This window comes from Scomber scombrus, chromosome 21 (assembly GCF_963691925.1).
Source record: "Scomber scombrus chromosome 21, fScoSco1.1, whole genome shotgun sequence".
NCBI lineage: Eukaryota > Metazoa > Chordata > Actinopteri > Scombriformes > Scombridae > Scomber > Scomber scombrus.
Window position 1 is genome coordinate 14,562,253 of NC_084990.1, and position 15,927 is coordinate 14,578,179.

The window sequence follows — 15,927 nt, forward strand, 5'->3', positions numbered from 1 at the left end:
AACATATTCTCTTTGGTAAAACAGATTAAAATCCTCTTGAAATATGTGATGGTGTTAAAATTAAGGCTGCACAAACAATTATTTGTATTCTTGATTAATCTCCTGATTGTTTTCTTGATTAATCAATGAATCATTGTATAAAATGTCCCAGAAAATGTGATAAATCACAATATTTCATAATGATAATTTTCTAAAGCTTCAAGCAATGTCTTCAAATTGCTTCTTTTTTTTTATGCTATCAACCGTGTAAAACCCAAATCTATTAATCACAAACAATGAAGAAAAACAGTAAATCCTCCCAACTGAGAAACTGAAACCAGGGAGTATTTGTTATTTTTTGCCTGAAAATTGAATTAAGCGCCTGTTTAATTAACTCAATAATTAATTTAGTGCCCATTTTAGTGGAGGTTAAATATAGCATCAGCCTCATCGACATTATCTGCTCCTAATCTGCAGCTTTCCGAAGTGTACGGTAAAGAAAGCCTCACATCAAAAATCTGCATGGACACTAAGAAGAAGCTTTGTTCGCCACTAACAAGCTGAACATCCTCAGTTTGACCCTTTTATGACATAATACATAAGTACAGTACATAATCTTATTCTACTAATGAATAGAAAGCCTCTATTATCAGACCCGGTTTACTAACAAGGTTTAACAGTTTAATGTTGTTTGTAACTAAAATGTTAACACTGCAGGAAATGAAACTTCCTGACCTGACCTTTTCACACACACTTGTTTTTCAAGCAGCTAAATGTTAAGCAATAAATGATTATTCTTGATTGTTAATTTTCCCTTCTGGCAAAAGCATTTCTTGACTACTTGCAGCTTAAGTGCCACTGGCCTTTTCTGCTGCTATTGTGAATCTAATTAAAAACAATCTTTTTTTTGCACTCTAAATACCAGTGGGTTTTAACATTCGGTCAGTTTTAGATAAGCAGTCTTCTGTTTCCAAATGTTATAAACAAACAATAATGTGAAAAGACTGTAAATTCTAGGTTTTGGAAAGGGAAACAAACGGAGCATTTCAGGTCCATTTCCTGCCCACTTATATGAATATGCAACTTTTCCTGCTTTTAAAATATCAGTAGTAATTTCAGCAAATTAAAGACTGGCTGTGAAGTTTTTAGAGAAATGGTTAAATAAGAAAAACACGTAAAGTTTCTTTGCACTGAGTCCATTTACTCTAGTAATAAAAGGTGGAGTTCCCTCAAACAAATTACTGGAGCAGCACAAAATTGTCCAGAGGAGACGATTCACATACTTCCCATTTTTAACCTAGTTTGAGTAAGTTTTACTGTTTTAGCCTCAACCAACCCTCTCTGTTTTCAGTCTTGCCTCACCAGCTCCTACAGTATCCACTTTTGTCTTCCATATTTTATTGCTGGATCATTTTCCAGGGGCAAGATTCAGTGCAAGTTATGGTGAAATGGGGGCTTCAAGCTTTCTGACACTGTGTATTAATGTCAGCAAATTTCAGCCTCATGCTGTATGAGCAGAATTCAACTAGCATGTTTTTTGTGAAAGTGATGCTACCTCAACTCAGTGCTATGAACTTCATTAGTACACACTATTCCATATACACTATTTGTCTTTTTCTGTCTCCTTAAATTTCTCCCTTATGCGCTTGTAATTCCCAGGCCTGAAGTTAAAAGACATCAGCCTGTTACACAAGGTACTTTTTTTCATATAAGCAGCAGAGAAATGAGCACTTCATGAACAAAGACTCATTTGATAATGTAATGAGCTTATTTAAATATGCCTATGTTAATGAAGGCAAATTATTTTATTAGCTAGTAAGGATTCTTGCTTTCTAGAGATTTAAAAACTGCAATCCACTGGGATCCATTCATAACTTAAAGTCTTCATGAAAAATAAGACTACCGTTAATTCACTCACAGGGAGGCATAGGTTCATCAAGCCTGGACGATATGTAGAAAATCTTTCCTTACATAAGCAAAACATGCCACCTAAATAATATATGTTTCTGCTTACAGCCCGAGATCTCTAAGGATGCGATGGTGGTCTGCACGGTTGTGATTGTAATTATGCAATAACCAGAACTGATGTTGTGGGGAAATCATATTTTCAGAATCATAACCCGCTGAAACATAAAATGGAAATGAATGAGTGAGCGACTGTGTGAATGCAAAGGCAAAGCAGAAAAACATTTACTCCTGCAGGCCAACTCTCAAATTGTCTAGCAGAACGAGCTTGGAACAATTATGCCTTTAGGACACGAGTCTACTTGAATGACTGCACACCATATCTACCCTATACGGATGTTTGCTGGAAAGCCAAAGTGTTGATTATAACTTACTATATTTTTTAATAAAGAGTGTTTTATTGCTGACATTTTGTATAGCTTCATCTGTTAAAGAAGGGGTAATTTTTCCAAAAATCTGACATTAACACACATTATTTTTGAGTCTGTAGTGCGGGAACTCCAGCATGTTAAATGAAGGTCAAGAGATCCATTTTGAATTTTCCTTAATTTAATATCAATGGTGGTTTTGCAAATTGTGCCAGTGACATCTGTGTGCAAGACAAACACAAACGCTGCATGTAGTGTCATTCATCGCCATGACAACAGATATCAAAAACCAGGTGGCTGAGAATAGAGAAAGAGCCTACACGAAACAGTAATGTCAGCACGTTTGCTCCGAGGCCTTTTTTAAATGCCAGATGTGCGGTGCCAGACGCCAAAGTGCCAGGGCGCTTGCTTTCCTCCAGTCAGCAGATTTTTTCAGTTCAGAGCTGCAGCAAAGCGTACATACAGCTCAGTTACTCTCAATGGAAGTAGAGGTTACAGTGGGATAGCTGAGTAGACTCTCAGTCAATGCAACACTGTGTTACTGTCTTTTAGCTCACACTTAACTGAATTGTTTCCTGATTGCTTTGTTAGTTTAATAAAGAGACACTTGGAGACCAATCCTCATTCTCAACCCAAAATTCAATAATATTAAGAATATAAACACTAACACATACCATAGCTGTTAGATATTGACACTGAAAATCAGACCACTGTTAAAACAGTTCAGTTTACACATCAGTCCAAGTCCAATAAATATCGTAGAAGAGAAAGAAAGACTGATGGGGGTGTTATTAGATTTTCAGGTATTTGACAAACCAAATTATTTGACAAATTGAAATTTCGACATGATGGTGGCACTAAAAAAAAAGTCAATAGGGCACCAAAGTTATTATAATTCATCCTGAGGGGGATATAAATGTTTGTACCAAATTTCATGAAAATCCATCCTGGAGTTGATGAGACATTTGACTCAGAACCATGAATGTCACCCTAATTGTGGCGCTAGAGGAAAAGTCTGAGGATCTCCAAAGTCATGAAGATTCATCATCTGGATAACGTGGATGTCTGCACAAAATGTTGTACCAATCCATCATATAATATTATTTCCTTGAAAAATGGTGGCAGTCAGTAGAATTAATCCTCTGGGCACCATGAATATCTACCATATGTCATGGCAATCCATTCAATAGTTGTCAAGACATTAAAATAAAAGGCAAAAATGTCAACCTGCTGGTGGTGCTAGAGGTTAAGTCAGGTAATACTTATATATATATATTATCTTCTGGGGACCACGAATGTCTGTACAAAACTCCTAATCCATCCAATAGTTGTTGATATATTTCAGTCTTTATCAAAGGACTGACATTAAAGACTGCACATTAAAATTATACTTCATAACCTTTGAGTGACACATTATAGTCACCAAATGAAGTTGGAAATGAGTGTCAGAACTGGGCAGTTTAATTTGACGGTAATTACTGAGGTTATTCACAGTACAGAGAATAACCAGTTTAGGTATAATCGGTCACAAGGTGTAGTTCTGCTTAGGGCAGCTCTATCTGAGAGCTTCTTAAACACTAACTGAGTTACGGCTGCATGTCTGAGTGGGTTTTTGTGTAAAAAGTAGGTTGCTTGTTAGATGTCTGCAGTTGTTGAGTTTTGAAGCCTCAGCATGGACCAGGGTATCCCACCGTGGATGATATTTCTGTTCAAACGCTTCACATGGGAAATTAGTACAAAACAATCTGCTTGGCCATCTGGAATGTTTCAGTGTGCTTATTTGTTTGTGAAACTGCGCATCTGTGTGCGTGTATGCAAATATGCACAAGCAGATTGGCATTTGCTTCAAACACCTGAGGGCAGTAATTTACCCCCCAGCTAAATTCAGCATAAGCAGAGTGATCGTTCCTGTTTTAAACAGTGACACAAGAACATGTGTTTGCTTGGGATTTTCAGTCCCTCCTACCAGAGCTGTGACGAGTGAAACTACAAGGCTAGAAGAAGCGGAAAAACCGAAATGTCTTGTGACTCTTATTGTTCACATTTCTTAGCATTATTCTTCCAGTAGAGCCAGTCGATGAAACAATTAGTCAATCAACAAAAAGTGTATTGGAAATAATTTTGATAATTGGTCAAGCAAAAATGTATCACCTTCTAAAATGTCAAGATTTGCTGCTTTTCTTTGTTTTCTATGATAAAAAAAACTGAATACCTTTGATTTCTGGACTGTTTTTCAGACATTCAAGCAAACACGTGAATTTTCCAACTCAGGCTCTGGGAAATTGTGATTACCATTTTCACAATTTTTTGATATTTTATGAACCAAACAAATAGTAAACTAATTGATAACTGAATAATCATTAGATTAACTGATATTGTCCCTACATTTTACCTCTCAACTCATGTATGTTCTTTGTAATCTTATCACACCCCTGTGGTTTATTTCTGTATTAGGATCATCTTAGGTCAGTATCACACAATGGTGCAAATGTCAAAACTGACCACATGACTTTATTCTGGACTCTGAATAATGTGTTCACATGTCCATGATAACCCAGACTGCTCTCACACTGCACTGCTGTGATCCTCATTAGTTGCTGGCCTGAAGCTTCCCAGAGTGTTTCAACAGTGTTTTGGTCACACCCTTTGGCCAAAACCCAAACACTGTCATACAAGTGTCTTTTCAAAAGGTCCTTAAAGCCGGGTCATGGACAGGGAAATTACCTGGAAAACCAGCCGGTTCGGTTTATTGTCAAGCAATTCTTTACCGCCCTAAAACTATCTTCATTATATAAAGGAAACTGGATTTACATAGTTGGAACAAAGTGATTTTAGCAAGTCAGCCCTTCCAGTATGAGCTTTGTTTACTCCAGGTTAAATTTGCAGGAGTTCCACTGTAGTGAAAATCCAATTTCAGAAACATAACCCTTTTTTGTGCGTGTGTGTATGTGTGTGTGTCCCATATGTATGCTTATATGTGCAGCTACATTTTGTTTTGTGTATGCGCTCTCCCCGGTCTTGACTCCACAAATTTGCCGCCTTCATTGTTGCACAGAGAGAACAGAATGAGAAGCCTTAGCCCTCATGGACACAGGGCACATATATTTTTAATCTGCTCAATTTTACATACTGTTTAAATGGGTCTTGCATTTTTAATAACTCGCTCTCTCCCACTGACACGGCAACCATTATCCTGGCATTGCTATTGTGCTGCTTGTATTGGGTGGTTGATGCTTGTTGCCAGCCTCATTTCACTTAATTTCCTTTCTTTGTGATGGTAAAAGCAAGATTTTAAGTAAAACTGAACTGATAATAGAGGCTTGCTGTCAGCCATGCCCTACCCTCTGAGCATTAGAGTGTAGTTTTATAGCTACTGACACTGTGCAAGCAGGAAAAGCATTAAAGATGCAAAAGGGCTGAACCTCGGTGGTCACTGATCAGTGCTACTTTATAGTGGAATTAAAATGAAAAATGGAGGCCCTGCAAAGTGTTTGTGCCAAGATAATGATGCATATAATAATAATGAAGGAAAAGAAACACATCTAGACAGATCCCTGCTTCACTCAAAAGTGCATAAACAAACTTATTTCCTTTGCAGAAAAACCACAATGAATTTTACATGTCACTATTACCATAATTTCATGTAAGCTATTCACATGACCTGTACATGACTTCACATTATTTGACATGTGACTGGCTCATCTCACAAGATACTTGTAATGCAGGTCGTAGACTAGATTTGAAAGTTCTTGTTGGAGTTCACTGTTGCTTCCCTGTATTTGTGTGCATTACTTCACAGTTCAGGTTCTGCGATATAGTTGAATTGAAAAGCAGCAGGGCTCTGAATCCTGAGGAACAGTTGTTAGAAACTGCAACTGCTCAAGTATTCTGGTGTAACTCCTTTCTGCACCTACTAGCTGAGCCTTTCTCCCAAATAGAGGCAAAAGGAGAATTTCCCCTCTGGTGGGATAAGACAGAAATTAATTACATAAGTACCTTCATTTTACAGATTCTGCCACTTTCATGCATGGGTGCGGAAGGCTTTTGGCATTTGCTGCATGTACACAACCTGTTATACAGCTATTGTATTAGCCTGTTACATTATTTTTTTGGGTATGCTCTTACATAATCCTGAAACAAAATAGTTCCTCAATATTTGTTTCTGATTTCTCTCTCTCTAATGTATATAAACCGCCTGCTTGCATCCTTCACTTTGTATTCTATTTTCTCCAAACCATGTTTCTAATGGTCTTATATTCGGGTCGGCTCTTGTTCTTTTTTTTGGTTTTGATTTAGCAACACATCACACCACTTCCATTAGTATTGCTATGCATGATGAGACTCCATTCTACTCCATTTTGCCCCCCTTGCATGCAAATTGAGGCGTTCGTCTCTACTTGCCTGACTGACATTTGCAGTCATGTGTATGCATCAAGTGACAACTACAGGCTGGAGGCTGAAGTCAATAATTTTTTAACAACTCATTATTATCTTAGTTGTTAAATTTGGGCCCTCTCTACGTGTGCTGTGGTCATATTGGAAATTATTGCTCTGTTAGTAAGATGTGAAGACTTATAGTGGGCTCTGTTGTTTGTGTGTAGGCTTCTAATGAAGGCATTAGATGAAAAGTTCAAGATTATATCAACTTCTCATAAGTCGCAGCAGGATCTTGTTGTTTTCCATCTACTTTTTCCCCTTGCTCTTATAATGAAGCCACTCTACCTCTCCACTTAGCTCCACCTTATTTCCTTTTTTATATTCATCTCTTGTACTGTCATCCCTGATTTATTTTATTCCAGGAACTACATTAAATTCTACCTATAGTAAGTGCTTCTGGATAAGACTATAAGCTAAATACCTAAAGTGAAAATGGTTAACTGTCTCCCCATTTCATCCTCTTTAAACTGACCGCTGTACATGTAAACACAGTGGGCTGTAATGAGGTTATAATGCGTATGCATATTACCTCAAGATTAAATCTACAGCTTCAGATCCTCTGTGGTTTCTAACAATGGAAAAGCTCTCCAAACATTGTCCATGTGGGTGTCTAATGATCTCCTCTCTGGCATCTTGCATCATGTATTTTCTGGGACATTTTTGAGCCAATTTGCCCTATATGCCTACTTATTTTAGCAGTTTTTCTCACACAAACCCTCTCGACTTAAATTATGTGAAGCATCTGATACCTGAAAAATTGTTGCCATTAATACTGTAGAAAGTCTTTGCTATATGTGAACTCTGCAGTCTCTCTGCAGTGCTACTTTGCCATTGAGTGGAATATCATTGAGTCAGGTGAGGCTGCAAGGACAAAAGGGACGAGTGTTTGCTAAATATGTTTCCTCACTTCAGCCAGAGGCTAGAAAGACTGCAAAGTGACATCTTTCACGCTCTCTGTAGCATCAACAAACACTTCTTCTACCAAAGCAGAAGCTGACCCAATGCCTGAGGCTGAGGTCACGGTGGTTTTTAAGTTTATCCCATCACTTGATTTAACTGGACCCTCAAAGGGCTGCAGCTGGCATGCAGACCTAAAGTGTACAGTATCACAGTTAAAAATTCAAATTAGGCCCTATTATGTTGACAGTGCAGCTGGCCACCAGGCTTATTCTTTCTTTTGATAATAATAATGGAGAACATGACTTTGTTCATGGATCATAAACTAGTATTTAACATACTATTTTTAGAATTTGACCACCCTACTAAGAATCCTTATTCATGAGTCTGATTAGCTGACACAATCAAACAAATTGTGTCAGCTGATCAGACACAATTTGTTTGTGTGAGTGTGTTTTTTATTGACACCACTAGCACCCGTGATTAAATTATTATGCAAACATTGTCATATAGTGTATAAATGCTGGATATTCCATCTGTGTGGATGTCCTCTACCCTCTTGACTGGAGGTCTGCTCTGTCTCGCCTCAGGCATGTGGTGCGACCTCACGCTCCCTGCACGGCAACATGTCACCGATGCTGTGAAATGTCACTTTGCCATTGCTCACAGAGGCAGCAAGTGGCTGCGGGGCCTTATCCAAGGTGGTGGGAAACAAATGGAACAAGATTCACAATTAAAGGTCAGACTAAGAGGTTCATAAATAATGTCCAGAACAGCTGTATTCGTTTTAAATATGAGGAGAGTATATCCATTCTGTATATAATGTTGATGAATAGTTTCAAAGTATTTCTATAAGTCACATTCAAAAATTATATTTTTGATGGCAGTAGCCTACGGGCAATTGTTATCAACATCAAAAATACCAGCTCAAACCAAACATTAAAAAAAAAAGATATATGCTTTGTCACACTGTCATTTCAATAAAGAAAATATGGCAATTTATTTCCCTTCCAACACAACATATACTGTGTTAAAGCTGGCTGCCTTTCAAGCGCAATCACTCCAATGGTCCCCTCGAGTGTAAAGGAGGAGGGGTCAGGAAGGGAGATAGAAAACACTGCCAGCTACAGCTTTGTATTATATTATGAGCTCATAAGGACAGAAGACTTTACAACCATAATTCTACTGCACCATATAAATAGGTAATTTTAAAGGTTTCGCTGTGGTTGTAACTAGTCTGATGAGGAAGCCTAAGTTCTAATTTAATCTTTTTACTGCTTTCCTTGGTTCACAGCTTCTCTTCTTTTAAGAGAATTACAGTTCTCTTAAATGTTTGCAATAAAATAAAATAAAGTTGTCTTTCCTATTACAGCTGTTAAGGATACACTGTAACTGTTCAAGGTTGGACAGTTGTTATTTTAGTTGTTGCACAATGACCATAGCGGCCAATACGGCCATTCATTATACAAATCCTCCTAAATGTTAAACACTTACACTTTCTTCAGTAGCAGTTATATTTTAAAGCAAGGCTATGTAACTTTAGCTTGACGCTAACAGCCACAGTGGCCACAAGTGACAATTACGGGATAAAAGTAAATGCTGTACTGTTTGACAATTAATGCCCGAGTAGCATAAAAAGACAACAGTCAGCAAACAGACTCTGTAATGTCAGTTACATAGAAATGTCTATCTTCAGTTTGCTAACATTAGCATACATTAGCCACCCTAACCCTACTTGCCCTAGCAGACAAAGAAAGGCTGTAGCAGCAAAATTCCTGAGTGTATTGAATTTAGCAAAAGTGTGTTTTATTACTTTTGAACTCAAGTTTTCCATTTGTAAGAGGAAAAGGTGGTTGCTTTTCTTTTAAAAGTTAAAAATACATAGTTTCACTTGAAAGGTTGTTATGAAAGACCTTTTTTTTCAAACTTTATCAAGGTCACAAAGAAAAGGTGTGGCCATTTTTTGATTCACACTTCAACTTCCTTAGAATGACAATCATGCAGGTGCTGTACAACTGATTTATCTCATACACTAAGTGCCTCAGGAATGTGTTTACTCATCAGAGAGCCGAGGGACTCATCAGCACAAAGTGGACAAACATTTCCTGGTCCAGCGTTGTTTAGTGTGAGCTCAGAGCAGTTACAAGTGAATCAGCCTCTAACAAAGGATTCATTACTAACCTGTTATGCTTGTTAATAAATCAATTTTCTTTTTGTCTTTATCTGAAAAGACAGCTGTTACCTTTATATGCTATCTTAACTTTTTTTAATACCATATTATGCGCTACTTACCAATTAATTAATTTATAAAAATGTCTCATTTTATGTTGAGTTGTTACACACAGCAATATTTATGATTTTAAATTGTTGGGTTTTTTAAAAAAAATTTAAGCAAAGGTGCTGTGTGAAGTTACGCTTTCTATGATATTGATTCAGTTTGGAAACTTTTCTTTAAGTGAAATGTTATCTCCCTCAACAGTAGGAAGCTTTTTCAAAGAGAAATGTTCTTCCTCAGACAAAATGTTCAGTGCTGGAAACTACTTTGCTCCCTGCTCCAATGAAAAGAAATGCAGTTAGAAAAAAAACTGTCCAAGATAACATTATAATCAATGAAAAAAATTCTCATTTATACATCCAACTTGAGCATGAAACCATGAAAATTCCGGATCAAGGCCAAATAAAGGCAAAATGGATATGTTACATATTAAAGATGTTCAAACACTCAGCAGAGCAAGTTTTTTTTTATTATTTCATTATCACATGTACAATATAATAGCCACCCTCTTTACTCCTTCTGTGACTTTCCTTCCCAGTGTGGATTATTAGAACAATATTAATTTCACAACACTTCAGTATTATGTGGTGAGTGATTATTTAGTTTTTAATATTAAAAGCACTTGTGGTTTAAGAAAATTTGTGTCATCTCAGCCCACGAGTTATTTTTGTCTTTACAGCTTATCATATTCCCTGACATTTATAGATAACTCTGAAAAGTTTGCGTGCATCTTATTGTGCTTCATTTACTTAAACACTTAAAGAGAGAATAGCATTTCAAAACAGAAAAAACAACATAATGGAGGTCAAAACCAGCAATGTTACTGCTGGTTCCTTTAAGGTGACCTTAAAAATTCAGATTTCTTTCTTCTTTTTGAATTTTCAAACTCCTCATTCTCACTTTTTTTCGTTTATTCTGTTTCATTTGCTGACCAGCCCATTTGTGTCCTTGACCATTTTTGTCCACTTGTTCAAGCATTAAAGAAAAACAGCTTTTCCCTCCCATGATGTTAATACAGCCACAGGAAAAAAGAAATAACAAGGAGAGTTTTGCTAAAGATGGACAAACACATCCTCAAGAACTCCACAGGGTAGCATTCGTTCTTGTTTTCATCACATTGTCTTTTATGCAGTGATAAGATCTGACAAGAATTCACCAATAAATTAAGTTCATGTGCAGTATGGTTGGCATCCATCAGCACGCACAGGTTAGGCTGCTGGTCCGGCTCTACATGAGCACACAGCTTTTGGCCCGGTCCTTTCTAATGGGAGGCGGATGCTCGTGAATCTCAGTCCGGGGCGGCTGCTGGGAGACCCGCTTGAGGCCGCGACGTGAGCCAGCACGTTTGAGCTGAGGCCGGTGGATGCGGGACACAGATGCCACGGTGGTGACGTGGAAAACATCACGGACGCTGTTCTCAGAATACTTTGAAGTGCACTCTGCGTAGGCCACGGCACCGATCTGCCTCGCCAAATGAGAACCCTACAAATTGAGAAAAACACAGAAAACAAGTCTTTTAAGAGGGCAAATATCGACTGAACACTTAAAGCTACATTAACTGATTTTCATGGCCAGTTAGAACAAGCTGTACACAACACTGATATATAATCATGTTCCTGGCAACCTGATGAATCCTGTGGAAAATATTTGGCTCTGTAGTTACTATCTAGTCCAGCTAGTTTCTAACTGCATGTCTGCTCTTTGGTGCTGGGCAGCTACACATTTGTGTGACTCAGTTTGTATTTGTAGTTCAAAAGCAGGTGACTCACCGAGAGAACTGTGGAGAGCCAATACTTAGAGCTATGACAAACTAATTGTGTAAGTGTTAGAGAGAGAGGGGTCACGTTTTGGAAATTATGTTTTTCTGCATCTTTTAATGTCTTTAAACTATGTTGAACCCACAAAATACTTGTACACTGACTGAAACATCATGCAATTCAGTAGAGGTTAGTGAAACATTTACACAGCATACACACCAGGCTTTTTGCAAAACATCCTCTAGATGTTTATCATTCGTTTTTTGTATTATGTGGCCTGGTAGATTATTCTCGCCTTGCTTTGCACTGTGCTTGCTTATGTACAGTAAAAACTCCCCACTTAATAATAGCCTGAACTCTCAGAAGCACGATAGCTAGATGGGGCGTCCAGAAATCTAAGATCCCCCACACAGCTATGAAATATTCAAAGCTTATCTGTGTGACTGTAAAATTTGAGCGTAAAAGCTCAGCTTATTCCCAGCAGTGGTTAGTACCATCTTAAATCTGGACTAGTGGATGCTTTCATTTTGTCTGCCTGGTCTCCAACAACATTGACTCTGTGTGTTTGGGTGTATCTGACAGTAAGAGAGGGTGAACCTAGACTGGATTGGTCATTGATTCAGCCAAACCTGCTCTTAGATAACACTTCTCTGTTGTCTTCGGTCTGTTTCTCACTTTTTTTCATTCTTTGCGAAGTGTGTCATCAGTTGGTTTCAGTTTGGCGATGAAACATCCACACTGCGTGGCAGCATAGGTGTTGAGTCATCAGTGTTAGAGATATGCCATATTGAAGGAGTATCCAGCTGGCAGATGGGGCAATATTATTCCTTCTCTATGAAAAAGTATTAATGGCTTCAGCTGTGTTACGAGCGAGGCTGCATTATTTTTGCATTAATGGAAATCTTCCAACATTTCAAGCCTCTATTTTGACGCCACTGCAAATGTACTTCCCCTGGGGATCACATCACTTGGTCAAGTGGCTGAAATGTAAAGGTCCCAGTTTGTGGCCATTTGCTGCGCATCTCTTTGAATGGAGCTCATTAAAAAAAGCTATTTGGTTCACAGTACACCATTCATCCATTTTCAACCCGTTGTTTTCTGTGATATTGATTGAGTCTGACCACAGTTGCGTCAATTGTTTGACCACAGACGTACTGTGCTTATGTCTTTGTTGCCAGGATTAAGGTTTCTCTTGTGCAATACTACAAAGCCAGTGGATTCACATTATTCAGCCTCAAACACACCAAAAAAGCTTTTTTTCCTTTGTTTTTGGTGTTAATTGCTCACTCCTTAATGACAAATGTGGCAAAAACAGGTAGGTAGGTTCATATAGTTTCATTGTGGCTAAATTGAAAATATGCGAGCGCAAAGTAAAAAACTGTTTTTTTTAATTTAGGGAGATTAGCTTTAGATCTATTGTCAAACAATGTTGCTGTCAGTGAGGATTTTAATAAAAATTCATGGGAAATGTGGAAAATGGTTTCAAGATTAAAATGGCTACAGTTACATTTAAAGAAAAACGTGTAGATGTGTAATCAAAGGTTTTATCCTGATTTGGATTTAAATCATTTTATGAAGAGAAACTAATCTATCGTAATGGACCAATGTTGATGCCATTACTGACAGGACAATGAAGGTTGTTACCTTTGCTTTGTTAGAGGTATGAGAAAATATTAATTTGTTGACAAAACGCTGCCAAGAAGTGGGAATTCACATTTACATGAAAATAGGCTATTAAAATTCATGCATGCCACTGTTCATTGCTTCAAGACACAAACAAAACAATTGCATTATCGCACATCCTGCTGTTTGTCTCCGTCATTGTTCATGAATCTACAGAGTTTTATGCATCCGGCCCCTTGCGCTTCCATATTTGTTGAAGTTATGATCTGAAGCAAATGTCATTCTTCTAATTCGTTTGCAGAAGTTTTGTTTACGTGCACAGGGAAGTGAAGTAATGAGTGTCATTTTATGGGAATTATTCTATGATATTTGTACGTAAATCACTGTTATTATAGGCAAATGAAAATCACTGCAGTGGAAAATTACAGAGGACTGTACATTTAAAACCATATGTCATGCATGTTCCAAATATTATCATCTTGAATAAATTACATAGATACGGCTCAGTGCTTCATACTGTACATTCAGAATTGTACTTTGTTGTGTACAGGCTATTTTTTTACTAATGGTTGCAGGAGCAGAAGTTAACTTGAAGCTAGATGATGTTGATCATTACAGATGCTGCCTGGAAATGGAAAAGAAAGCACACAAATTTAAGACGAGTTGAGTTTTCTCTGCACTCCTCACCTGTTCGTGGGTAATAGGAATGAGTCTGTGTTTGGAAAGCTCCCTCAAGACGTTGAGATCCGTCCTCATGTCCAACTTGCAGCCGACCAGCACCACTTTGGCATTGGGACAGAACTCCTGCGTCTCACCTTGCCACTGTGTATCAACAGACAAATACAAATCAGTGCACAGACCTCTTATAAATTAAATATGAGGTGCACAGAGGATGATACAGCATGTGGCCAAAAGTATGTGAGCATGAATCTGCTGCTACAACAGCCTCCACTCTTGAGGTGTTGTGCGATCAGGCCCTGCGCTCCAGTTCATCCCAAAGGTGATGGATGGGGTTGAGATCAGCGCTCTGTGTAGACTAGTCAATTCTTCCACACCATGGGAAGAATATTTCTTTTTATGGATTTCGCTTTTACCATGAGGGCATTGTCATGTTGAAACAAGAAAGGGCTTTACCCAAACTGTAGCCACAAAGTTGGAAAGTAGCTATTGTCTACAGTCATCTTAACATTTTGGTTCAAGGTCCAAATATGTCTTAAAATGCCTTTTTAAGAGGGGAAAAAACTGAGGATAAATATTGTTTTAAAACTATGAGGTACCACCTCTGCCTAATTTTGGGCCAAGAAAAACCCTGAATTACCATTAATTGGAACTTAAGTAGCCCAGGTATGTAAATAAGGGTGTCCACATAGTTTGGCCATATTGTGTAGCAGTCAAGTTTTTTGTTTTGACTTCTCATATGAGGAATGCGGGTCTGAGGTCACTTAAAGCTCCTTTCACTGTGCTGTCAGCTCAAAATTTCTGTTTACCTGCTTGAGGCTGTTATCACTAATATCTTCCATCATCAACAGGGCTAAATAATGAGTCTCAGTCCTTTTGGAGTAGCATCTGAAATGTATCATCAACTATCCCAAATTGTCAAGTACCAAAAGCTTTTCTGTCTTGTTTACATTTTGATCAATTTTCAGTTATTATGTTTAATAAAAGAGTCTTGTTTTGGTTAAAAAAACAAACAAACAAAAAAACAGGTGTCAATTTTGCACCAGATTTAAATAATTCAAACAACATCCAGCCCTTTTAATAACAGCATAACCACAGCTGTTAACAGCACTCATTTTAACACCAAAACAGTTAGTGTACTACTGACATTTTACAGGATGATGCTGTGTATCTGTACATTTTCAAATAACAAAACAATGTGCACAGCTTAAAGGACTGTGCCACTGTTTTTGCATATTCTTGCTGCCATGATAACTTTTCAGACTTGTGAAATTCTGATTTAGTATAAGCTGATGTGTCTTATAAATTCGACCTCCTGGTTCTTATTTGTTCTTTTTCACTAGTAACCTGTAGCAACACTCACAGCAGTGCAGCCCTGTGTATTTTTCTTACTACAGGCGATATTTCTGGTTTGAACACACCATAAAAGATAGAAAAACATTCGCACAGTAGGGTCCTTTAAACCCCATACCCAGGATTTGCTGCACATCACTTCTTTAAATGTTCACTTGATGTTACAGTCATGAGACACTCAAACAGGCCTCAGCAGACCACATTTGGATAAAAGAGACATACTGTACTAACAGTACAATATGGCTACTTTGTTACTTCCACAATGAGCTTACAACAGCACGATGCTGGGAGAAGACAGAGAGACAATACTCATTACAGCCCATAGACATGTTTTTAACTATTAAGCTCTTTCTCTCTGAGAGTTCATTCAGTATCTTCTCACACCATGGCACAGGCAACCATGTTGAGCACTGTTGTTCCATTTGTTCGTGATTACAAGGAGATGTTTTCTCCTTGTGTGCATGTGTTGTGGCTGTTACGGGCTCCAGTTAGTGATGCTGTCGTGCAGAGTGAGCTGTTGCCTTTCAATAGGCCTCTCTGTGAAACACTGTACAACTGGTGAAAAGCAGCAATTTACTGTACATGAGTCACAAAG

At 37.9% G+C, this 15,927-nt stretch overlaps 2 protein-coding genes across 2 annotated transcripts in view; both read right to left on the bottom strand.

Annotated features, from left to right (window-relative positions):
- The window catches only part of becn1 (beclin 1, autophagy related), a 40,559-nt gene extending 33,477 nt beyond the window's left edge, over positions 1-7,082 (bottom strand). Inside the window, exon 1 of the mRNA XM_062442126.1 lies at positions 7,076-7,082. The gene's annotated coding sequence lies outside the window, so the exon portion shown is untranslated. The remainder of the gene's footprint in view (positions 1-7,075) is intronic.
- A 4,066-nt stretch (positions 7,083-11,148) lies between these two features.
- LOC134003263 (rho-related GTP-binding protein RhoN-like) overlaps positions 11,149-15,927 on the bottom strand; it is a 28,003-nt gene continuing 23,224 nt past the window's right edge. The window contains exons 4-5 of the mRNA XM_062442403.1: positions 13,989-14,123; positions 11,149-11,403 (exon numbers count right to left, since the gene is read on the bottom strand). Of these exons, the coding sequence (XP_062298387.1) occupies positions 11,149-11,403; positions 13,989-14,123 (390 nt within the window). The remainder of the gene's footprint in view (positions 11,404-13,988; positions 14,124-15,927) is intronic.